This window comes from Chaetura pelagica, unplaced genomic scaffold (genome assembly GCF_000747805.2).
Source record: "Chaetura pelagica isolate M959 unplaced genomic scaffold, ChaPel_1.0 scaffold627, whole genome shotgun sequence".
Classification (NCBI taxonomy): Eukaryota; Metazoa; Chordata; class Aves; order Apodiformes; family Apodidae; genus Chaetura; species Chaetura pelagica.
The window spans coordinates 583,201-609,281 of NW_009953970.1; the positions used below are offsets into that span (position 1 = coordinate 583,201).

The 26,081-nt window shown below is 37.2% G+C and overlaps 1 protein-coding gene across 1 annotated transcript in view; it reads left to right on the forward strand.

Moving 5' to 3' along the window:
* ROBO1 (roundabout, axon guidance receptor, homolog 1 (Drosophila)) overlaps positions 1–26,081 on the forward strand; it is a 627,322-nt gene that overhangs the window by 238,909 nt on the left and 362,332 nt on the right. Inside the window, exon 2 of the mRNA XM_010002162.1 lies at positions 22,718–22,801. Within this exon, the coding sequence (XP_010000464.1) occupies positions 22,718–22,801 (84 nt within the window). The remainder of the gene's footprint in view (positions 1–22,717; positions 22,802–26,081) is intronic.

The window sequence follows — 26,081 nt, forward strand, 5'->3', positions numbered from 1 at the left end:
AGTTGGTGGTGAACTCCTTTACAAATGTTGCCTTCTGCTATATTCCTTTCTATTCAGATTTCACACTAATGTCTGATTCCCTCAGCAGACACAAGCTCCATTTCATCCTGACAGCCATCTGTGACACTAAGAATTTTTCTTTTTTTCATTTAAAGAATCTATCTTTCACTCTGTGCTTCCCCCCCTGACTCATTATGGTAATCAAATGGGAGCTCAGAATGCAGATTTGTATCTTCAGTAAGAAGATGAAGCCATTAGCGTATTTTATTTTTCCAGGATTTAAGGAAAGAAGAAGGAGGTTGTTTGGTTTTGGTTTGGTTTGGTTCTAATATTGATGATAGAATTTTTTTTTAGGGGGATGGTGTTGCTTAACTTCAAAATGTGGCCATACAGAAGTCTTTGGCTGTGCAAATGAAGTCTAGTAAATGGAGAACAGAGCTTGGGTAGTGTTTCCCTCACTGCTGCTAACTTGTGGCATTTGGCAAATGAAACCTCTGTCTGTTTTCCTCCTTTTCTTATTTAGAATTGAAAGCATTTTGGCAGAAACCCTTTAGCAATCCTTTAGCATTATTTGCAGTGCAGTATCATATCACCTATTTTAGGGCTGCAATTTTATCTGCTTCTCAAGTAAGTACTTAATAAATGAGGACAGACTCTTCCAGACGGTAGTTGTAGTTCAGATGTTTTAAATCACTGTCCAGCATTTCCCACCATGGAGGGATCCTCAGGGGTGTAGATGGCATCCAAATTAAGACGGCAATAATAGATAGTATAAAATATTCACACTCTTCTTTTTTTTCACTATGCAAAGGCACAAAGATGCCAGCACCAGCAGAAAACAAAAGTCCATAACAAAGAATAACAGTAGAGAAAAAATGGTTTTACACACTGCCGTGATTCTAGTAAGAAGGCTTCACAGCTTGTCATACTTTATGCCAGACATGGGGCTCAGTTCATGTCCTGAAGAAGTTCTGAGCAGTTAGGACAGCCTCTGTAGAACCTGTCAAAGTCCCTCTAACAGCGATTGCCTGAAGACTGAATTCTCTCTCGGTATGTGTCACCTGCTCGTAATTGCTTTACCTGGCTCCCCTCCTGGGCTCTGCTACCTGATCACAAGTGCAGGGTTGTCAGGGTTTGCTATTTCATCCCTTGCTCCAAACCCTCTTTGTCTCGGGCTGCTTGAAGGCCCTGGCCTGCCTGCTTGGATTTTGAAAGGAAATTCCTGTCTTAAAAACGTATACAAGTAGGTGGCTAAAGCATATTGTAAATAAAGCCAGAGGATTTTTTTGTCTTTATTCATCAAGCTTTTCCTTGAAGACTGCTTTGCTGTTTACTGAAGCCGCATGGGTTTAATTACGTAGTTTTTGAGAAATACCATTGTGGCTAAGTTGCTACCCTCAAAGATAATTGGCCTGTCATTAGGAGCCATGGATTGCTGTAGCTACTAAAGCAACTGTACTAACTGTAAGGGGACTTGGCAGCACATACTTAACATACATAGCAATACAGGGAGCACAGAAAGAGCAGCATCAGCAGTAAATGCAGTGAGCAAGCTAGGCATGTAGCATGGAATTAATATTGCAGAACAGAAATGAGCTGCAGAGAAAAAAGACCAAGAGTGTGCTGTCTTGATGATGACAGGTCTTTCTGATGTCCTAATGGGACATTCCTGAATATTGTTCATAATGCCTGGAACGTTAATGGGGACTGAGACTAGGCACACAGGGGTGTGTTTCATGCCAGATTGTGTGGCACTTCTTCCTATCTAGTCCAGGCATCCTGATAACTTAAAAAAATACAGTCACTGACATTTACGTACTAACTTTTTCAATGTCTTTAGCAATTTTAACAGCAGTAGCAGGCTGGAATTTGTGTGGAAGGGTGTGCAGCAGATAGTATGTCCGTAGTCATGTTTTTGTGTCACATTTTAGATTCCATCTTCTTGTCTCTTGTTACATCATGGAAGCACCAAGTACTTCCCTTGGTGCTGCTTGTTATTATATTCCTCCTAGCTGTACAGCTTTTTCAGAACAAAGATCTTAACTCCAATCTTCTTAATTTCTTTATGCTTGACATATATACCTATGTTTCTTAGTTGTTGTGCTGTTTACACTATCCTGGGAACAAGTTATAGATAGATGTGAGTGTAGGAAAGCCTAGATCCTTGTCTCTTTTCTTCAGCTTACTTGTTGTATTGTGATGTGTGTATACAGTTTCTCTGGTGCTTTCTAGGCAGTACTGGATATTCTGCTCATGCCTATGGGCATATCCAGGCTCCCTAGTGTCTGGGAATACAGGGCAAGAGCACAAAATCTTTGCTTACTGTCTGGACAACATTTTGAGAAAGAAAAAAGCAAATATGCCAGGAAAGATGCAGAGGTATTTCTTAAGCCAAATTTACCCAACTCCATGCCTTAACCAGGAGGCATTCCACACATTAGTGTTATTTGTCTTGACAGTGGGAGTTGAACAGGCCTCCTTCTTCCAGTTTGGGTACTTCTTTCTGCCACATCAGCAGCCACTCTGTTTTTCCACTACTGTGAGATTTCACCACTCTCTTAAATCTGAGAGTACTCCACTACTCCTTGCCTCTGCACAAATTAAGTGACACCTTTTCATTCCTTTGGTAGGATACCTGTCATGAACTGTATTCTCCCAGTGAAGACTTCAATGCTGTAGTTATCTGATCCTAAGCACAGTAATCATTAATAACTTCAAGTACTAAGGATGGAATTTAACAGAGGTTCAGTTTTTATTACGAAAGGAACAAGAGCTTTGCAGTCTAATAAATGAAAGAAAGGTGACAGGGCTGGAATTTGATTTAAGGAAGCAGAGCCCTAAAACATAATTCCTTCTGTGTAATTTAATAGCCATTGAGGAAGTAGTGGAATCTACAGTATGTTGTCTGTTAATCTAATTAATCTTCCCTAAAGGTTAGGTCACATAACCGACAAGTATAAGTGGATTTTGATCAAGTTTTACTGGGCCTATAAAATATTGAATATATGAGGATGTCCAGATTTACTTGTGTTTGCTTTGGAAATAGCTCAATTTTTTGAGGTCTCATACTGATACACAGACACAGAGGGGCATTTTTATTTAAACTTTCTATTTCCAAACATAACATTCTGTGGATTTAATGATTGGTTTTTTGTGATGCTGAATGTCATTGAGAAAATACGGCAAAAAAAGGAAGGAGAAAACTGCTGTTTTGTGCTAGTAAAGGTGGAGGTTAAAATTAGCATTAAATTCTAAAGCTTTTTATTTTTAAGGAAGTAAAATGGGTCTCTCTTTAGTCCTGTGTTGCACTTGGTGCTCCACAGGTTGGTGTCCCTGGTTTCCATGTACCCTGTCATCCTGAGAAACACTGAAAGCAAAGACCAGTCTTTCTGTTCTTAGTTTCTCTTCAGCTGCAACCAAATTTCTGTGACAGTGATTCTTCACAAGAAAGACTGGGCAAAACTAACCATTCTCCAGGATTTCAGATGAAACTAGCTCACTGTATCTTGCAGTAATCTGAATCCTAGTCTGACCTAAGAGAAAACTAGTCAGGATCTTAACGATACCAGTTCCAGCTACTCAAGTGAACCTGAATCCATGCAAATCTGTAGAGAAATTTGTTTGACAGAGACTTTCCACCCCTTTTACTTCCAATCTGTATTCTGTGTTCTATCAAAACCCATATTCTGTTTCTCTGCATGGTTTTCAATAGGTCTGCCTTCCTGCAAACAGCACAAATAATGTATATAAATGAACTTCTCATTTAAAATTCTCATTCATTTGATGATCATCTGCTGCTGTTACCAGTCTCATGGTGTCAACTCTCAAAGAAACCTACATGTGAAAGAGAAGTTCAGAAGGGGCAGATTGCTACATACTTGTAGGAATCTCCCAAGAGTTTTTGTTGCCTTCTCCTTGCAAGGTTTTGTGGTTGTTTTTTTTTTATCTGTACTTAATTAAAAAAGGCTTATTTCAAATTGAATGTGAGCTTCTCCAGATCAGCACACCTTGTCACAGGTGTGCCAGGCCAGATCTCTTGAGTTTGGCAGACCACATTAGTGGGGAAGCAGGAGGAGCTACTGATGAGGTCAGTGTTCAGGTTTGTTACAGGCATCAGTTCTGAGTCGGGGTACCTTGACCCTCTGGGAAACTCTCATGTATCATCAAACTTGTGTTCATTTTAAGACGCAAATTAATTGCTTACCATAGGAGAAAATTACATAATGAGGCTTTAGAGATCATAAATATTTATACATGTTTTTAAATACATTCAAATATGTGTTTATGGAGAGGGGAGGGGTTAGTGGAGATAATATATTCAAATAAACATGTTTTATATTCTATTGTATAATATATCAACCCTGCAAATTCATACTAATTAGTATTTTGAGCTATCATGGTGTTACTAAATCATTGGCTCCAGATGAATAAAATGTTTAGAAAACTTTTTTTATGATCTTATTGGTGCATTCACCCATATCAATGACTGACATTTATCTTGCTTTAGCAAATCAACAGATTTCTTTCTTCTGCTAAATGTTTTTGGCAACACAGATGGAGAACACAGCAGTCAGGGCCTTTCTCAAAGGCGCCAGATAACTGAATGGGTTACTTCCTACATTAAAACCAGCTTGTTTACTTGGCAAAGAGCCTTGGTCAAGTAATACAACCAGTGCTGCTGCCATTTGTTAATTCTGCATAATTAAACACAATTATACATAGTATTGTTTTCTAGCAGGCTCCTCAGCTGGCTTTTCTTTATTATGATTCTGTGCCCATTTTCTTCCTTATTACTAAAAAGGACTTTTCATTTGTTATTGTAATTAGGAGGTTTAAAAGATATAAAATTTTTCTAAAGAGAGAATAGCAAATGATCATGGAAGTTGGCATCTCATTTTACAAGCAAGACATTGCAAATAATAGGTATTTTGATTTTTTGGTACGATCAGAGGAATATGCACGATACTGTTACAGGACACTCCGGCACAAGTCTATTAGTGAATATGCAAGAATAAAGGAATGTATTTACAAACCACTTTCAAAGTCTGTCTTTAAAAGTCACTGGGAAATTTAAATATAGAGGCAATCATAATTTTGTGAGTACTTTTATCCTCATTTGGCAAGGCATGTAACTGCAGCTAACCACATGCTTGGGTTCTATTGAAATGTATGTCTCTTAAACATGCTTAACGGAATATATGCTTTACTGCTGTTTAAGGGATAAACCTAAATATCTGTTCAATGTTCTGCTGAATTGGAACTTTTTATGCATCCTATTAATACTACTATTTGGAGACTGTAGCAACAGAAATCTTTGACTGCCTTGGTGCTTTAAACTGTAGTGGTGGTGTCAGTGATGCAACTCTATTACTAATGACAATGGAGAAACTTCAAGAAAGGTTTTGCATGGGTTGCTGTCTTAAATGGAAACTTTGGAATGAGAGGAGCAGAAAGTTACAGGCAAGTTTTATGCTTATGTAGATTTTATATCTTTCCCTGAGTACTGATGAAGATATTTGTTAGGTAGACTCAACATCTATTTTTCAGCTACTTAACTTTATAGAAATAGTCTACAAAATGTTTACTTGCCTTTCTTTATGATTGATAATGTAGTAATATCACCAAAGGGCACTGTACAGCCTAAATAGCTATGGAAACTTTTTAGAGACTTTAGGTACATATTTTAAAGCCCACAAACTTTATTGGAGAAAAAAACAAAACAAAAAGAGAAGCTTTCAGGCTTGATAATAGTTAAAATCTAAAAGCTTAGGAAGAATGATAACTGTGTCTGTGGCTCTTAATCCATGGCCTATTCAGCAGTCACACACACTACTGTATCCTTATGCAAAACTTCATGAACTTTATTGAGAAATATTTCTATGAGTTAGCAGCTGGAGCTCATTTCTCAGCCTGACTTTTTTTCTTCCTTCTTCCATCCTTGTGACTCTGCTCTCCTTATCTATCATTCTTTTCCTTTGAGTCCACATAATTATTTGGCCCCAAATAAAAATGCTTTGTTTTAAGCTTGGTAATTCTTAGGTCTTCATCTTGCTAGATTGCAAGTCAACTAAACTATCAAGAGGAGAAGACATAGTTTCCTGCTTAACCTTGAAAGCCAGGAGGTCAATGGGACTTCCCACAGCATGTAGTAGAAAGCTCAAAAGTCTCTGCAAGATGAGGCTTTTGGTTCATGTTACAGTTATGTCAATAGAGTAATTTTAAATTGTAACTGTCAGTAAAGTACTTTCTTAACTCTTTGTAAGGAAAAGTCAGCTGTTTTGAATCATATTGTGTTATGCTTGAAATATATATATTTCCAATTCCATAAACTCAGTAAAACAATGCTTTGTCTCACTGGCTCTAAGGAATATTATTTTGGCATCTTCTTTGGACATTCTGTTATCATAGCCCTTATTCTTTCTATTTTAGGCATACACTTTCACTGTGATTATTATTTAAATTGAAAAAAGAGGTATTATTTAAGGATTGTTTCCAAATATTGTATCTAGATACACTACTACGTCAGGTATGCTTTTGTTTTACAGCTACATCAAATGCAGCAGATTTTACCTAGTGTGACACATTTGCACCATAAAAATCTTCCTTTTATCCTAAAAGAAATCTTTTGGAGGACACCAATTAGAAATATAATTGAGAATCTTGAAGAGAAGAACTGGTATGAATTACAGTGAAAAAGAAGGAGAAAAATATTATTTCTCACTGGCAATTCTTCTAAACAGCTCCAGGCTGTGGGATGTTAGTATTTATTGATATTACAGTAATGCACCAAACATGGCAGGCATGTTGAATTGTTTACCTGACATGTAGTCAAACCTGTCCCAACTTCTGAAATGTTAGTTTGTAATGTAAAAGGTTGGGATTAGATCCCAATTCAACAAAAGCTGCTGAAACAGATAGATAATTTCTCTAGCAGTTTGTGTCATTGATTTCTATAGCTTTGTTTAGAGAACACTCCACATTTATGACACTAAGATTTTGCTTGAAGCAAAGTACCTGCATAAATACTTTTTTGGGGTTAGGATAACTGGGGAATGCATACATAAATGGGGTCATAGCAGCAAAGAGGATACAACTTGACTTACCTCCACTAAATGTGACTTTTATTTATTCACACATGTATTTATAATATTTTTATATGCATTATGAGTGTATTGTGATATCCCAGTGATTAATTGTACAACAATGTGATAAGTTGCATTTATAATGCATCTGGGAATGCTCTCCTGCAGCCGTGCTATTGATGCAAATCTCCTGGAGTCACTGCTAATAGCCTTTCCAGGATCAAAGGTTGAAGGTCACTTCACTAACAAACTGTGAAGGTTAGAAACAGAAGCATCAAGGCATGAGAAAGGATGGATCCTCAGCTTTGCTTAGGGAGAGCATTAGCCTCAAGCCATGGAAAGTCCCACAATGCTAGGCCTTAATAATGTGCAGTTTTATGCCTGGAAAAGCCATTTCAGACAATGGCTGGAGTTTTTTAAGCTAATTATTTTTCTCTGCTTCTGGACTCGAAAAAATAATTTAACTCTCCTCCTCCCAGATTTGGAAGAAAAAGAACTGGCAGAAATGTCAGTATATTATAAATATTTGGGGGAGGGGAAAGGATGTAATTTTGTCATGCAGCAATGACACATGGAAACTCCATATGGCATTTGTGGATGCCAAGATCTTTTTGTCTGGACTTCTTTGTCTTGAGAATAACCTGGGCATGCTGCAGCTTGTTCAGCTTCATGAGGGAAAATATTTAGACCATGTCATTGTTTACTCTTTCCAAGTTAGACTTTTTGGTATATTTAAAGGGTCACTAATTCCTTAAACCACAAAAGACAAAGCTGTTGTGCCTTCTTCATGTGGACATGATCCCAGAAATCAATTTGGTGACAAAGGGTGCTTCAGCGTAATAGATAATTAAAAACAACCTGTAATTTTGCAGTTCATTTCATAGCACAGATTAGTAGAACCAGAGTCAACAGTCTCAGAAGGTGCTGAATAGGGTTTTGCAAATGTGGGGTTTGCATTCAGTGAGACACAGGGAGAAGGAAAGTATTTTGGACTTAGTTCAGGATTGCACTGAGTGGTGTTGCAAAATGTCATGTTTAAACACTCCTAGAGGCTTCTGTAGTAGCACAGAAATACAGAAATACCAGAAACAATTTTGACACTAGTTTATACTAATGACAAAACATAATCTGTTAGGATGTGGTGTTCATATTTGCTAATTATAATTAGATTTTCTAGCTTAGGAGTCTCATACTAAGAAAGCTGAGTTTGTAGGACAAAGTTGTCAACCATTTAAAAGTCTTGCAGAAAGAAAAAATTAAATACTTAACATATGAGTACTTCTCTTTGTGTCAAAGAAAATCCCTGTCATTGCCTTTAAAACATGAATGGTTTTATGTAAGATAAATCTTTATTTTCTAGAACACTGAATACCTACACACGCTCAGAGGAAAGTGCTGGCTTTCAGGAGTAGTGATGAAGTTAGGCTTAATAAAACTAATTATTTTACAGGGTGCAGCAGTTGACATTTCTGAAGAGGTAATTACAATGCAAATACAACATTCTCTTCAAAGTATAGGACTAATAAGATAAGGGTTGTACTTACACAGTTCTTAAACTTTCAGTAGTTAAAAAGGTTAAGTGGTTAAGAAATGTCTTAGATAAACTTATGCCTCATAACTTGTCAAACTCTCTCAGATTATTACTGAAACATTTTTGATCATGTAATTTCTAGTCGTAACAAATACATTGTCACATCTAAGTTTGATATGGACATCCATATTTTATAACTCAGGAATCCTTTCTTCCTGTTTTATAATTTGGTTAAAGAAAGACTTGGGAATAGATCCACAGAGGCATCTGGTGTCTTAGTACCTGTCTGGATTTGAGTATTATTGATCTGATTGTGGTAACCCAGCAAGGAAGTGACATAGTAAGATACTTGATTTTAAAAGTTAGCAGCTGAGATGGTTTACAGTCCTTCTCTCAAAATATCTCTCTCTGCTTAAGGTAACTAGTCTACTTCATTCTATCAGGCAGCAGAGATCATTAGGGTATTAGGACAGAGAGCATTAGAACTTCTTTTGTGTCCTCTTCTCCCTGTACTAACTTCAGCATTACAGGCTTTTAGACATGAAGCTGGAAGCCTTGGTGGTAGAAGACTGAAGGATAACTTTTCTTCAGAGAACTTGATGCTAACTGCTGTGGCACCCTAGATCTAAAGCTTTAAAATGGAGATAAAAACAGTACCTCCTCCATCTCGTGGGCTCTTGGGGAAAATATATTAGTTCAGATTTGCAGAACATTCAGCAGTAGCATCTGTGAGTTTGTTAGTTTTGAAGAAGTCTGATTCCTAATCAGTGTTCAGTGTCTTCATATTTCAAACACTATTGGACTTCCATTACAATATGACAAAGTCACATAGCAAAATGAAACTATTATTAGAGCAGTGTTTGGAATGTATATTAACAACAAGGAAAAATCATACACTGCATAGTTGCTTATTGACTGAGCATCATCTGTTCTTTACACTGGAGCTTATGGAATTAATGACTAAAACATGTCTGGGGAAGCTGTAGTAAGATCAGTGATACAATTCCACTTCTGTAATTTCCTAAGTTCCAAGTTTGTGTTTTTTTCTAACCATAAGACATAAGGAGTTTTTTACTTGCAAGGATTTTTAGTTGAGGGGCAGTGTCATCTTGTAACTGTCTGTTGCTTGATGCTATTGACTAAAATACTTAGTCACAATGTTTGCTGAAGTAACATGTATCAGGCTGTACCCATTTCATTGGGATCTAGATGACAGTTTGGAATGATTTTAATGATCATTCATTATCACTTCATTTCTACTCTCTGTAGAAATACAAAGCATAAAGACAGAGGAATCAAGACTTTCAAGTGATGGCCTTCATCCCCCTAAAGCGATTCCTGAGAATATTAGAGGGATGAAAGTGAAACTGTGGTGTTTTTCTCCCTTCAGACAGTCTGCTTTCCTCCCCTCCCTGCCACCCCCCTCCGTGCTATAATTTCATCTCCTCCCCTTGCAGCAGCTGTAGCTCAGCTCCATAGGGCCCCATGGAAGCTCTCCCCGGAGGCACCGCCGCACCTCCCTGACCTCCGCAGGGTCCAGCCCCAGCTGCAGCAGTCAGGGGCTCTTCTCAATCCCAGGTTTCCCCCTGTGGTTTAGCATTGCATGAGACACCAACCAGATTTTTCCGAGTGTCCTTGCAGTGGGAGATCTGGTTCTGTTTTCCTCAGATATCTGTTTTAAGTTTTTCTAGTAATAAAAATACAAAAGAAATCAATTGTTTCCTTAAAAGGAGCCACAGACTGGATCAAATGTGTGCTCTCTTCTTGCAGCCTCCCTTAGCACAGTGACCTTTCAGCAACTCATGGAAGGCTGTGTGAACACAGTTTTCATGAAGATGCATCTTCAACTTTGTTTTCTTTGCTATTAACTAAACCTGAAACATCAAACAACCTGAAACACTAGAAATACAGGAGACTTCACACTTGATTGAGAAAGAGGTTTTTAAAAGAAGAAAATGCCCAGAAGATCCTCGCAAAGATTAAGCTTTCTAAATATGCAAATTTTAAAATAATAATTGATTGAATTGGTCTAGGAATCAAAGATTGCTCTTTAGTTGAGCTGGTTAGTTGGGAAATTAAAACCAGTTGTACAAGAAAGATAGAACAATAGTTTCATTTTGTGAAAGGAAGGTCAAAGAAAAAAAACTGACAATGCTTCCAGTATTTTTAAAAGAAGTATTGTGTTGATAGGGTAGTATTAGACACGTTTGCTGCGTTTTAGTCACGTACTAGTTCAGTCTGCTCGATACCTTTCTTCACAGATTTAAGCTGATTGCACAAAGTGCAGAGACTCCTTTCTCCCTGTGGAAGAAAGATCATTTCCGTTTCTCTCATTGATCAACCTTTCTTCAAAACAGAAAAACATTACAGTAGGAGTCATGTTCTCTGCTCTTAACATTTGAGTGAGAGCAAAAAACCAAGCTCCATAAAATGCCTGTGAAATTAGATGCATGTAGAAATGGAATCATCTTCAGTTACTGGTAGGCTAGAGAAACCGTGGTCTCAGGTACCAATTTCATCCTTGTTCTCTGAATTATCAGATTCCCAAGTCAATCCAGTGCTCCCGAGTTTAGTGAAATGTGGCACTTAACATGTATCAGATACTCAGCTTTTCCAATTATGCTGAAGTCCATTTTAGTTACTAGCATTACACTACTGGCAGGCATTGTGTGATATGTCCAACTGTGACTATATAATTATGTCCTATGATTTCAGTACAGCAAATCTATTGGATAGTAATAATTCTTAGCTGCAACTTCAAATATTTCTCTATGAAATATTTTTCTCTAAATTTAATATCTTATGGTTCCTCTCACTTTGGTTGGATGATGTATATAAGAATGAACACAAAAGAGAATCAATACAGTCATTAACTGACTCACCCACAGGATATGATAGATGAGGGGTCAGGTTAAATTCAACTAAATTTTCCTTGATACTATGTCATCAGAGAAATCTTTGTGTGCTTATAGCATTTTTTATCACGTGAATGTTCTTCTTACAAATGGCCTTTTTTTCTATTGTAAGAATCTTTATAATTGTTCAGATTAATGAAATACATAATTTATATTAATGTTACTAATGCAGAATGTGAAAAATATATTGATAAAGTCAGCTGAGAGGAATGGGGGAGGACCTGGAAGTGTTTTACTTCAGTCTGATTTTCTACAGAACACTGTTTCCATTATCACATAGTGCACATCTGTTGGGTACCGTCCTCAAGTGTCTTCTGAATTCACTTGCTAACCTCAACCAAATTCTTAAAGAAAGATGGAAGGAGTCTCAAAGCTGTGTCTGAACCAGTGGGCATAAGATGTAGTTACATTTTTTTCTGCATATTAGGACAAGATTTTGCCACACACTAACTTCTGTCTTTTGATTGCCTTGAGAAAAATACCCGTGGTGGGAGGCTGCAAGGAAAATAGGGAAGGTTTTGTCTAGGATTCTGATTGAGATGACTGGGCAGGCAGGACCCTGAGACACACTCAGCCAGAATCTAGTCAAACATAATTATGTTCAAGTTTCAAGCTGGTAAGAGCTTAAATAGGAGCTTACCCAGGGAAACTTCTCAGTCATGCATGCCAGTCAGTGTAAAACTAGTTAATATTCAGTCAGCTTATGGGAGACTTTCTTTTTTTCTTTATTTCAGTTTTTTTAACCTGGTTTACCTTTCATCACTGAACATAACTTTCTTTATGTACTATGTATCAGCGCCTTCTTTTCTGAGACTAAATGCACTTTCAAAAATACAGGCATTTCCCATAGCCACTGAGAAAAATAACTATAGGGAAAACATCTTAGATAATGTTTAATTCTATACTTTCTAGTGACAAATGTTTCTGTTCTCATTCAGCCCTTTGTAGCTAAGAAGACGTCTTAAAATATTTAACCATTTTTTAAGCTTTTGCTGAAGTAGTCTTGAAGTAGTCTCCATCTCTCAGACGTAACCTCTTTTTCACTGACTTACGTAATGCTTCAGTTATATTCAGTTTTGATCACTTACATGCACTTAAATACACTTAACACTCGTTTATCTGTGATTTTACACTGTCAAGATCATATCACATCTCCTTGATCACCCTCCAGTTGCAGAATGACAACACAAGTTTCAGTAGAGTTAGATAAACTGTAAAGCTTGAGTAATGGGAATGATGTGGTAAACTGCTTCTTTTGTTTTAAAGTTTAAATTTCTGCACTATCTTTTGAGGCAGTTTTGTTTTGGTTTTTTTTTGTTTTTTTTTCTATTTGAAATATTAAGTTGGTGCAATAAAACAGCATCATTCTTCTCTGTATTGTTTTACTTTATAACCAGTGTTCAATGTCAGATCAGTCTCTAGCTGAATATGTTATTTGATCCAACGTGTTAGTCTCTTTTTTTCATATCTAGCACCTTCTGAAATTACAGTGTTTTCTGTATAGGAATTTTCTGTAGTCTGGCCTGCTAGAAATTAAAGATGATTGATTGCCCTTAATATGCTAAATATGCTTTTCTTTCTCTAGGTTCTTGTGCTTTTGTTTTGTTATCATCTCATTTTTCTATAATCTTTCATAGCTACATTCCCAACAAAGTCAATACATTTAGAGTCTGTAATAATATTAAATATTTTTCATTTTGGTCAGTAGTATGGTAGAGGTTTAGTATACTAGTTGAAGTAACCTTTCACATGCCTAGAAATGCTTAGTGTCATAACACAAAGAAGTTCCAAACTAGCAAACCTTTAGATACAGAATGCAGTCTTTTAAATTCAGTGGTAGGAATGATGTGCCACTGAATTGAGAGCTACCAGTTGCTTGCAATTGGTGTGTTATGTGCACAGATCTGGTTCCACAGCTCCATGTCTATCAGTGACTTGATCTTCTGAAATACTCCTTTATGTGGTATACTTTGTTTCTGCTCTGTGTCCTTAGTTTTTAAAGGTTCACTGGAGTCAGTTTTCAACTTGAGACCCAACCTGATTTTAACTTTCCCTGTTGACAAGTTAGTAAAGTTGTTGCTCAGAAACATTTGATTTGCCTATTGACACATCTGCTGTGCTCCCAATAGCCTGTTGCCCACCTGCTGCAGCCAGCAAGGGCTGGGGGCTGCTGGCCCCACTGCCACTGAACTGGGGCATCCCTGGGCTGAGGTCTCTAGCCACCTTAGGGCTTAGGCTGTGCGCTTTTATTGGCAACCTGCAGGAGCATGCAATGTTCAGACTGAAGCCAGGGCATTGTCTTCCCTGCTGGAGTTTCTGTGCCAGATAGCAGCCGTCCAAACCCGTAGCAAGCATCTAGTTCTGACTTTTATGTAGTTTGACACACTAAAATGTGCTGAGGAACTCTGCTAGAGGCGCTTGAGGGCCCCAACAATATGGAACCAATCACACTAGAAACATATGATATGTATAATGTTGCTTCAGAAGTAATTTTATTTCCTGCCCAAAGCAGCTGCACCAACATATTTAATGAAGTTAGGACAAACAAACAATCGGGGTTTGCTAAAGAAATTTTTCTTTTTTTCAAGCTGTCACTCTTACAGTGTTGTACTTCAGTTCTGAGATATTAAAGCTGTGACCTAGCCAGCAATGATATACTTGGGAAACTTTCTACAAGTAAATCTGACACAATGGTTTCTCAGTCATCTGTGCTTCCATTTTCAGTTCAATGCTGTGATGATAAATGAGTCCCTTGCTACAAGGAGTCTAATTCCCTGATCTTTAGCACTATGGGTTTTCTGGTTTTGCTTTTTAAGGGTGACTTAATTGTTTGCTTCCATTTGCTATTTAGATGTTGTCCTGTATCTGCCAGCACATAAAGTGAAGTTTCTGATAAGGTTGTGTCTTATTTGGGCAATTTATCTCAAAAGGTCTGGTTGGTTTTTAAACACAGTTATGTAATTTGGTCCATTTTTCTAACCTTATAGTCTTATCCATCAAAATTTTGATGTGATTGCTTTTGTTATTTACACTGGCATTTTTCTCATTATATTTGTGTAGTTTAAAACAACATTTTTCAGTGTTCATACTTTATTGCTTTGGGCTCTGTGCTTCTAGTTACAGCTCTAATTATTTCAGTGGTTCCCATGGATCTATTGAAGGTCCTATTTTGTTTCAAAATTACAGCCTCTAGCTAGTAATTCCCATGCTCAATGTACACAATATTACAAATTGACAATATCTAGAGAAATCTGTAGATCCTTGTAAACCCAAGCTCCCCTTGCTGTGTTGAGTGATTTTTTATCTGGTATTAATTTTGCAGAGCTGAATTCTGATGAGGTTGAAGACTTATTGATTATTCTGACTACTTAATTTCATCTATGTTCTATTTTATCTGGAGTTTGAGTTCATAAACTTGGGGTAAATTTTGACTCCGTGTTTTCTGTTGAAATGAATCACACTGAGAAATTAAATTCCTAGCTGGAAGATGCTAAAGAACCACTAGGAACTATTACATTAACTTACTACTATTTTATAAATATTTCCTGGTTTAGACAGAGAATTATTAAGTTGATTGGGATATACATATGTTTCATTATGAGCTAGATAGTAATTGCTAATTCTTTATTTGTAGCTTTTTGTCTCGTTTCCCTGAAGTATTTGCAGCTGTGCTAACATAACACTGCATACAATCAATGGGAGCATTTTGCTGCTTTAACAAGAAAGGACTTCAGCCTAATATCAAATTTTCCAGGCGAATACTTACACGGTCCATCATTTGTTTTCTTAAGGATATGATTTTGAGCAGCAAGTAGTCAGCTCAGGTAAACAAAGAAAGGAGGAACACCTGTTGTATGCCTTTTCTCCAAGGGACAAACTTAACTTCCTTTGTAGAATACATTTCATTACACTGCACAAAAGCAGTAGCTCTTAGGAAGATCTTTATAGAAAGAACCCCTATGATCTAATAACAAAAGATGAAAACTTCCCTGAAGTACTTAACTCGACTGAGTACGAGTAAAAGAAAATGTTCTTTGGATTTAAAAAGTTGTGTAGCAAGTGCGAATCATTTGATATCTGTGGGTAATTCAGTGTCTTAGAAGGTTAATTGGAAAGGGAATTCTGGACAGACTTGATGTACTAGTACTTTTCATGGATATGTATTTGTGAGTTGATAATGCTTGTAGCTTGTAAATTTATTCTTACAGAGCTGTACTGATTGACATGGTATGTTTTTCTTTTTACTAGTCAGAGTGAATACTTCTTTATCTGGCAAATCATATTTTCATTTAACTTAAAAACCATCCCTGTACACTATTTGCTAAATTAATTTCTGTTAGGCCACAAATACTTTTTTGTAAACTACAACAGGGCTAAAACCTCTTTTAAAAATTATTTAATTATCAGGTTTTTGCCTTGTGCAGAAAACAGATTAAATAGAATATGAGTGGCCTTAAGTATGAAAGGAAGAGGAACTTCAGAATGTGTCCTGTGTGCAGGCTTGTCTGTCCTAGCCAAAGGGCTGTGATTATAAAAGGCAAAAAGGAAGGGAATCACAGAAGAGCAAGAACTGGGCATATTTCCTCTGAGAAATCCATATGCTAAGGGTATGAGCAATCATGATGTGGCTGAAGTCACTGTTGGGAGGAAGCAACCATGAATTGGCAACAGCTAAAAGGCTCAAAAGGCTGTCCTCCTAAAAGGAGAGGGGGAAAACCAAGCCAGGACAGCTAGAAAAGGAGCCAGAACTGTCTTCTGAAAAAAAAATTATAAAAATAAACCAACAAACAAACAACAAACAAACACAACAAAAAGAACCTGTGATTCTTCCGATATCAGATATTCTTGCATATATAGCATTTTTAAGAGGCTTACTTAGTATGTCAATGTATTCCCTTGCTGGACAGCGTATTAGCACAAGTGTGTCCGTTCTTTCTATAAACAAGCATTGACATACATTGATTTAATATTAGTCTTTGTGCTGAGCTCTGCAGATCAACTAGTAAAATGTAAATGACACAGCTGTGTTGCAGATGTATCTTTGATGACTCAGAAGATGACTTTGCACATACAGAAAAGCAAGGGAATGAGAAAGGGCTTTCCCAGCTCTTGAATTGTGGGCATCCTCTCCAATGATCATGTTTATGGTAGTTTTAATCCAAATCATGTGACTGTAAGGCTGGTGGGGTTGGTGCGTTGAATCAGTTCCTGCATTTTCATTGTTTGTAATAGTCATTAATGAGGGGAATTATCACCTTTCCTAAGTTCACCAGGCAGCTGAATAAAATATGGAGTAATTAAGCATGGTGCTGTCTTTCTGTGTTCCCATTCTACAGTAAAAAGAAAATGAACCCGGTTCTTTGCTACGCTTTTGGGGGCAACTACTTGTAAAGTAGCTGCATAATTCAGCCTCAAAACCACCTTCAAGGTCTAAAGTCACAGAAGCACCTCCAGGGGTTAATGCCTGGAGAACTGGGTGTAGTCTCATAGACTTTATTACAATGGCTAGGGGATTACTGCAAGACCAGTGGAGTTGGAGGATTGTATGGGAAGCTTGCATAACCTGTTCTTCAACTGTACATGGTGCTAGTTGTTATTATTTAAATGTCTTGATTGTAGTTCCCACGGTAATCAGAAATCTCTTGAGAAGTTCTCTCTCAGCTGACAAAAGTAGTCATAACTCCCTGAAGTTATCAAACTTAAACAAGTTAGCTGGCTGAATGTGAACATCTTATGAAAAATAATAGAATACTTCCTTTCAGCTAATATGAAACATCAGTAAGAATATTCTCCAGATTAATCAGCCATGTGCTTACATAGGCTTCTGATACAGAAGTGTTTAAAAAGCTGTGATAGTCTAAGGGTGGCCTAATTGTCCCAAATTCTGCACATAGCTTCGTTTTTTCTTTTTGTTCCAGATCTGAAGAATAGGTCTACATTCTTGAAAGCTTATCTGCACTTTTCTGAATAAACATAAAATTTTAGCTAGTACTTCCCTCTACAAAAGTTACTTCTCACAGATACATTAATTTAACTTCAATGGTAGTTCTACCTTAGGTGTTATCCTTACTTATCTATACTCTGATAGGATAAAATGTTTTGTCATTATATATAACAAAATTAAGAAATAGAATGAAATTAAATAAACCTAAAGACATATTATATTGTATTTCTACTAGAACTCCAATGAAAACCCTAGAATAAATCAAAACACTGGAGACAAAACCAAAACCAAATCCCAAACAAACAAACAAACAAACAAACCAAAACAATTAAACAAGCTACTAATGTATTTCCTCATCTGAGGTTGTGGTTTGATGTGGTCACAGTTGTTTGTTGTTTTTTTTCTGATGTCTCTTCCTAAATTTCTCTAGATCACTAGAAAGGAATCAATGAGAATTGATCCAATTTGTAGAACACAATTCTAATATTGATAGTAGTTTATATTAATTTGCTTCACCCTAATCTTTTATTAATGTTTATTTACACACAGATGTTCATGATGTTTCCTCCTAATTTTGTACCTCTGAGCTGATCAGGATAGTGAAATTTAGAGAAAAGTAACAAGAAATAATAAATTTATATATTTTTTGCATTAAATATGGTAACAATTACTATTTTTGTAGTCAGACATTTTTCAGAAGGTGGCTTTAATTTCAGATAAACAGTCACCTGTGTAAAAACTCAAGTGAGATTCCAACAGTATCAAGAAATTGTTTCTGTGTAAGTCTTTTCAATTTGTCTTTATGTCCTCCAGGAGGATGGACCAGAACATCAATACTGAATCATTGGGGACTTTTAAGGATATGTCATCCATAAAAGGTGTCATGCAGACACATCTCCTTGGTACAAAAGAAAGAGTAACTGATGGCACCACTTTCTGTTACCTGTGTGGGGGTGGAAATCACTGCTGAATTTTCAATGAATAGCAGAACCATGGTTAAAAGCATATTTGATATAATATTTGAGGTTAGGATTGCACAAAGCATTTGAATATAAATACTTGCAAAAATAAATGTGTCTGTTCTGAGGTGTGGTAGGAAATAAAAGAATGAATAACAATAGTAAATATGTAGTACTTAGATTTTCTGGTCATTTTAAAAGTTAAAGACATGTAAATTAATGAGTGGTGTTTAGTGGATATTGATGGACTCCAATAAAATTTCAGTGGAAATTTCATTGGAAAAGCTTCCCCATATTCACATACCTCTTTAGTGCTATCTGACTACCACTGAACCACCTAAACATGTTTTCAACTTGTATCATTAAGCTAAATCCTGTTGCTGCTCTGTTATCTGTTCTTGGGTTGCTCTGACTAGACTTGAAACCATTTCACCAAAAACTAGACCAGTTAGTGCTGGTAAACATAGCACTCTCCAGTCAAGTTAAAATAGAAGTTTCTTCATTTTTTTTTAATGCCTTTATGTACTTGTCCAACTGAAAAAATGGTGACTGTGAATATGGCCATAGAAAGAGGGAATGAGGTATTTTTCATCATGAGGAGGGTGTTCCTTCTTTCAAATGAGACACCTCTCAAATGCTCCTGTGAAAGAAAAGGATAAAGGGCAGCTCACTTCTTTTTTTTAGTTTGGTAGTCAAGGCTTCACTTTTCATCTTCCTTTTAAAAAATAAACCAGTTTGAAAGTATTAAGAAAAAGAAAAAAAAAAAAAAAGGAAAAAAAAAAGAAAAGAGGGGTAGTAGGGAATTCCTTTTATTTTCTTCCTGAAGTTTTGCATAGTTGCAGGTAAAAAGCAATTTTCTGTTTAATGAAATCTTGGAGTTTGTTTTCTTAGTTTTTGTTTTGTTGTTATGTTTGTTTGTTTTTTTTTACTTAATGAATAAACCAATTGCTGCTTAGGCATTTTTTTAAGTGTAAGTTTTATTTTACTGCAAATAGGCTTTTCTGAGCAGCTAGGATGCCTGAGACCTTGGTTTAAATTCCTCCTGTCTGATACAGAAATTCAACCAAGACTTTCAGTTGTTTTGAGGGTCATCTTTGTTTGTCAGTTCTGTGAAGCCTGTTATAGAGTGATTATGGCATTCTCTAAGAGACAAGAGGCACTGAGTTCAGCCCCTGCTTTGACTCAGACTGAGCTGTACTTTTTTCATACATCAGGTGAATTGTTCCAAGTTATATAATTCATTCCCTTCACTTTTTTTGGCACTGCAACTAGTTCAAAAAGTGTTATGATAAGAAAATGGTTCATTATGTTTAGTAAAGCCAAGTGGAAAATTGTCTGATCCTACGGCAAGGCAGTAGAAGTAAATGCATCATGGCTTTACATTCAGGTCCTTTGCCACCCATTCAACAGAGTACCTTTGCAGCAGTCTCATGGTGAAACGTGCTGTTTAAGTCTGTGGTATTTCTTTCTGTTAAGTTTTATCTTTTATGTTAAGTTTTGCAGGCAAAGACAAAGCTGAATCTTGTGACAGAGCTGAAATAAAATTCATTCCAGTGCAGGGAATCACATCTCAAAATGTAGGACTTGGGTGCAGAGTTATTGTTCAGTGAAAACAGTAGAATTCACCCACAGCAAGAACTGAATTTCAAGGATTGTCATTAGTGAAAGTCATTTCCAGACAGAGACCGTAATTTAACATTAGCTGAATATAATATTATTTATGAATATAATGTTATTTATATTTATATATAATGTTATTTTTACTCAGCCAAAAAGTAGCATTTCTCAAAGAATAAGAGAGTAAATAAAGTCTGTGTGCTTTTGTATTGTAAATAGTAAGTAGGTTGTCACTAACAGATATTACATAAATATCAGTTGTTTGAAAATGAGACTGATCCCTTCATTTCTATTAGTGGAGGGACTGAAGCCAAGATATTTGTGCCTAAAGGGCTGCAAGTAGTTGTAGCGTAGTTTTTTTAAGCTGCTGCTCTCATGTCCTGTTGAATGTATTAAATGCACATAATTTCTGAAATGGGGACTTCTAACTATACTCCTAAGTGAGTCATGCTAAAGGACACTAGAATCAGTCATTTTGTGAGGTGTAACAAGGAGGGTTGGCAAATTTTTGGCAATGCTGTTTGAGGGAATATCTTGGGTACAAAAGATGATTTCGCTATGCAAATATATTTTGCACATGACACCAGACGTTACACTGACACGTAGAACACTCTAGTAGCTTTCAGTGCATCTTCTTCCTTCTTCATAATTTTGAGTAGCATGTGGTTAAATCTCCTAGAAGGAAATTAATTTTTCAAAATTATCATCAGTGGGCTTTTTGCTTGAAATCTCGGTTTGAGCTTTATTTAGTTGGTTATAAACATTTCCCCTAAAAAAAAGTAGGCACAACCTCTGCCTCTTAATTCAATTAAAAGTCACGTCTTTCTGTCCTTTACTGTTGTGATTTAAAACTCTGACCCAATCAACCCTTGAATGCAAATAAGTGAGCAATCTGGAGAAGCAGAATGTTTATCCAGTCACTTTACAGACATTTTCAGAGCAGATTTAAACGATGTACATGACGTTGTCCATTAGCAAGCCAGCAAAGATGAATGGACCAATAAATGAACATATTTCACTTTCTTCATCTGCCAGGATGACACATCATAGTGTTTGGTTGGCTTGTTGGGGTTTTTTTGTCTTTTATTTTCTTAATTTGCACATCAGTTGTTTAACTGACAATTTTTTCGTAATGTTTTTCTACTGAGTCCCCCTTAAATGGATTGGTCTTGAGGATTTTGTTTTTCTTTTTGTTTTTCCTTTGTAATTCATTAAAAAGATACTCATTCATAAGGATGCTGTTCCTGTAAGATTGCTTAAAAGACAAATGGAGAATATAAACATTTGGCATCACATTTTAAAAATGAGCTAGCAAAATTAAGCCTCCAGGAAAAAAAAAAAACAACAAACAAAACCACTTCTGTTTATTCTTGTTTGATTTCATAAATAATTGCTTTAGGTGTGTTGTGAAACTTCAGAATGATTTCTAGCAGTATGTGAATTTTGTTGAAAAGAAAGTAATTATAGAAGTCAAGAATATGTGTGTGTGAGGGAGCAAAACACATCTTTCCTGTTCAGGGTCTTTAAAATAATTAATAAATTATCTGACACCTGTCAACAGTAAAAAAGAAATAAGCAGCCTATTGTTGTGTTAGTGATACTCTTGCAAAGAGATTTGCTTCTTGCAGTTGTTTTGGTTTTGTAGGGGTTTTTTTTAACAAAATAGGAATGTCTGGTTTTAGGGGTTATCTGTTGGACAGTGCACTACCAAAAGTAAATTAAAAATAGAGATTAAGTTTTATAAACAGTTTTGCATTAAGCTGTATAGATGAGAGTGAAAATATCTAGTGATATTGACAACAAATTCCTTTGAGTTGTGCTGTTTTGTTTTCAGAGCCACTGTCATTTTTATTATATTTTTTTCTTTGAATTATTTAGTTCATTATTGTCCTGAGTTATCTTTGTGGTGTTTTGTGGTGTTTGGATCAGCAATTGATCCTGGGGTCTTAAAACACGTATTAATTTATGTGTTTATCTGACCAGCTGCCTTCCCTTTCCTTTTTTTTTTTTTTTATGTGACATCAAAATTGAAATTTTTTCTTGCAAGCATCTTTCAACTCAGAAAATGCGTCTTACTTCCTATGTTGCTAAACTGTTGCCTTTTCACAGAGGGGCTCTACCCCTTTCCACTGCTCCATCTTCCAGAGAGGTAGAGCAGTCTCCCCCGCTCCTCCCCTCCGTGCTTGCCAAGACACAGTTGTCCCCCCCGCCTCCTGCCCACAAAGAGGTGAAGTCCCCTGAGTCTGTAATTGCCAGGAGATGAAGCGATGATGGGGAGTGATCACAGTCAATAGCTTTGATTAACAATAAGGTGGAAAATTAGCAATGCTAGCATTCAGCTCCCCTGCCTTCCCGTCCCCATATGCTCACCACAGCCTGTGCTGGCTGGTTGGCAGGGTGGCCACCGCGCCTGGCGGGCTGCAGAGTGAGATTTGGAAGGGACAGAGAGGGACAGCGGGCAGCGTTTTGGGGACCCCAGGCAATGCTCTCAGCCACCTTTCACTGGGTACCACCATGCAGGCAGGGGAAGGATGAAGCGTGCCGTGTGCTGGCACTGTGGCTCTTGCTGTCATGTGTGGAGTTAATTGTGTCTGGACGTGTTGTGATCGAAATGGCAACTACTGTTACTACTGTGACCCCATCAGCAGCTCTGGTGTTGTTTCCGACAGACTCCGACGACCTAGAGAGGGGGAACGACAGCGGGACACCACTCCCCACCTCTGATAATGGTGACAATTCGCTGGGCTACACAGGTAGAGTGAATCTTTCCAAAATATTCCTGACTGCCTACTTCTGAGGCTTTCCACCTGCATCTGCCATTACCACCTGTACACAGTTTTTTAATCATCTTTGCTAGTTAGCTGTTGTTCACCATCACCCTAGAAGTTCGACATTGTTCGTACTATTGAGAAATGTTATTGTGCCTTTTAACTCACCAAGACTCATTTTTTTTGTGTGTGTGTCTTAGTGCATTTCAGTTATTTAAGTAATTTTTTATTGTTGAAAGAATGCACCCATTCTTTTCCTTCTAATTGTGTGTATTAGTGCATGAGGCAATATGTAATTTCAGAGAAATTTTCCAAAGACTAAAGGCAGGGATTTTTCCATTTGTTTATTTGGGGTTTTTTTGTTGTTGTGTGTTTTTGGTGGTTTTTTTGGCTTTGTTTCTGTTATGAACAAAAGTAAAACATATTGCAGCAGGGGAAAAGAAAAAAAAAAAAATGAAATCAAGTGAAATGAAAATGTGATTGGAGAAGAATCTGTTTTGTTGACTTCTGCTTTGCATAAACTAGAGAAATGTGTCTCTAGGCCAAATAAGAAAAGCCACAGATAAGCAGCAACATACGGTGTGTGGTAGCAGTGACTCTGAGGAACCCATTTCTGTAACTCCTCTGCATGCTGAAATCATATCCAGCTCCACGAGTCACGCTACTGAGCACAGCCTGGGCTCAGTCACAGAATCCCCAAGTCTAGGGCTTTCATAAATTACCGGTGGCCCCATAAAGTGGCAGACTGTAGATCTAAATAACTTACAGGTTTTGAAGGTAAGTTTTAATGCTTCTGGTGACAGCAACTTTTGGAAAGAGAAAGAGGAGAATGAGTTGGACATTTAACTGGAAGATGTTCTTTAAATACTTTATTGGTACTGCTACTACATTGTGTAAAATTAATCTGGTTAACAAAAGTGTGTGAATCAGACAGTTATAACTAAGACAGTCTTACAGGATACAAGAAGAGGATAGGTAGATAAAAGAGAGAGGGAGTAATTTATTGTCCATTCATAAATCTTCAGGTCTGTTATACTCCACTTACATTGATTACAGCTTTCATCATCTACCCCTCACAGTCACCCCTGCATGTGGTTTAAAACCTTGACATGTGGTTTTATTCCAGTTTAAAATACTTTAAAATACTTTTTTCAAATAAAAAAAGTTTAAAAAACAATGCAATACAAATTTCCCCTCAGTCAAGAAAACAGATGCCTTCTTAGAAAACCATAGCATAGACCCTGCTGCATGTGGATCGTTTAGACTTTTCTATCTTCTAAATATTCCTTTTTTTTTTCTCTTCCGTAAATTCTCCCCCTGCCTCACTCTCTGAGTTTGTCAGATCTACCCTCCCTGATGCAAACTGAGTCATCACATTGAGAAAATGAAAACTGATATTGCTTAAATAATTCTGTTTTAGCTCACTGTAAGTTAGATTTTTTTTGTTTTCAGAAAATAAGGCTGGGAATAGTGATGTTTGAGTCCTGTGTTTAGGCAGCCAATAATTTATTTGGGACCACAAGTTGGATTCTATTTTTAAGTTTGCTTAGTTTTGCCTAGAGAAGAGCAGCCGGTTTCCCTTTTGCTCCCTCACCTCTGCCTGGCCTGAGGTTGGTACCTGACAGACAGCTTCCCACCCCTGACAGCCTCACAACTGCCCATGGCTGTGGGAGAGGGGGCCCTATATGTGCCCTTCACAAGCCCCCTTTGCCACGAGAGTAGCAGAGAATAAGAATTCTAGGGTAGACAACATCGCTTGTTCCCCACTGGTGTGTTTCCGAGAGGGCTGGGGGCTTGGCACAGGACTCATAGCAAGCAGGCTGGGTGGGTGATGGCAGGCAGAGCAGGCAAGGGCTGCAGGTGATGCTGCTCCACAGCAGAGAGCATGGTCCCCCATGCAGGGCAGTGTAAGGTATATATGGCTGTGTTTAAGACAGTAGCTCTCCTCTGATCATGGGGACCTGGCCTGACCTTCTGAGCAGAGCAAAGACCCTTCTGCATCTGTCCACTCACAAGGATCCTTCCTTTATACCAAGGTGCTTGTGTGCACCTGGGTGCTGTGTCTGAGGACAGGGCCTCTGCAGGGCATTGCAGCTGTTTAACCAGCCTCTCATAGACTAATGGGGTCATTTGGGAGAACCGACAAAATCAGACCCTGGTCCAGTAGTTCCCCAGAGGCTCCCAATCTTAACTCTAGACTGTATGTTAATAGACATTTTCCAAGCAAGCACAAAAATCAGGATCAAGTTAGAAGCAAACACAAGCTGAACAAAAATGAAAACTGAGAGGGTGGCTGGTTTTGCTTAATTGGAAGTTTTGTGCCTCTGCTTGAATGAGCACTGAATGAAGGAACTACCAAGACTTTAGTGGTTAAAGATTTAATGATCCAGTGTTTTTTCTCTACTATTTAATAGAAATCAGTAGCAATATGTGTACATACCTTTGTTTATATGGAAAAGCCCTGAAGTATTTATTAGAATTAGTCCAACAGGTTTCTGTACTAACCAGTAAGGTTTTTTTGAAAATATCATTAACTGTAATACGATCTTATAGGTAAAGTAAATTTCTTTTCTAATTCATGGGCTCATTTATGTCGGCCTAATATGGAGTTTCTGTATTATACAGAAGTATTCTTAGATAACATTTTTGTTTTATCTGTAGAATTCTGTTTTCCAAAAGGAAAGCCATTCCAGAAGCTTGTTTGTACACACAGTTCTCTGACTCTACTGAAATCACTCAGGTAGTCCAGAATGTCTGGACCCATGGCAAAAAAAGAAGCAGCAGTTTATTTTTTAATCCTGTTTTTATCTTCAGGTAGTGTCTGAATGGATAAAACACAAACAAGCTAGTAATTGTTGTTATAGAGTAGGATCATAAATGTTTACTCATACTAAGCAGTGTCACATCTGTAGGGCACATCTTCCTTCCAGTTCCATAAAAGTTTAGCTTTGAGGTAAATAAGCAAACCATTTGCTAATATGCAAAGTTTCAGGGTAAAATATTATAATTTTACTACATATTTTTCTTTCTGTTTATGTTTTTTATTGTGAATATATGCAGCTGTTTCATGCTATTTTTGAGTGGAGGTACATGTCTCCTACAGAGTGTTTCAGTGTGTTCTTCCAAAGTCCGCTTTAAATCAGGGGAATTCTGGCTATCCATGTTGTGTTGTCTCCACTGTGGACGTGAGCACTTGCCTTGAGAAGTAAGCTTATACCAAACACATGAGAGGAGTTGCTAGCCCAAGATATTTCAGATAAAGATT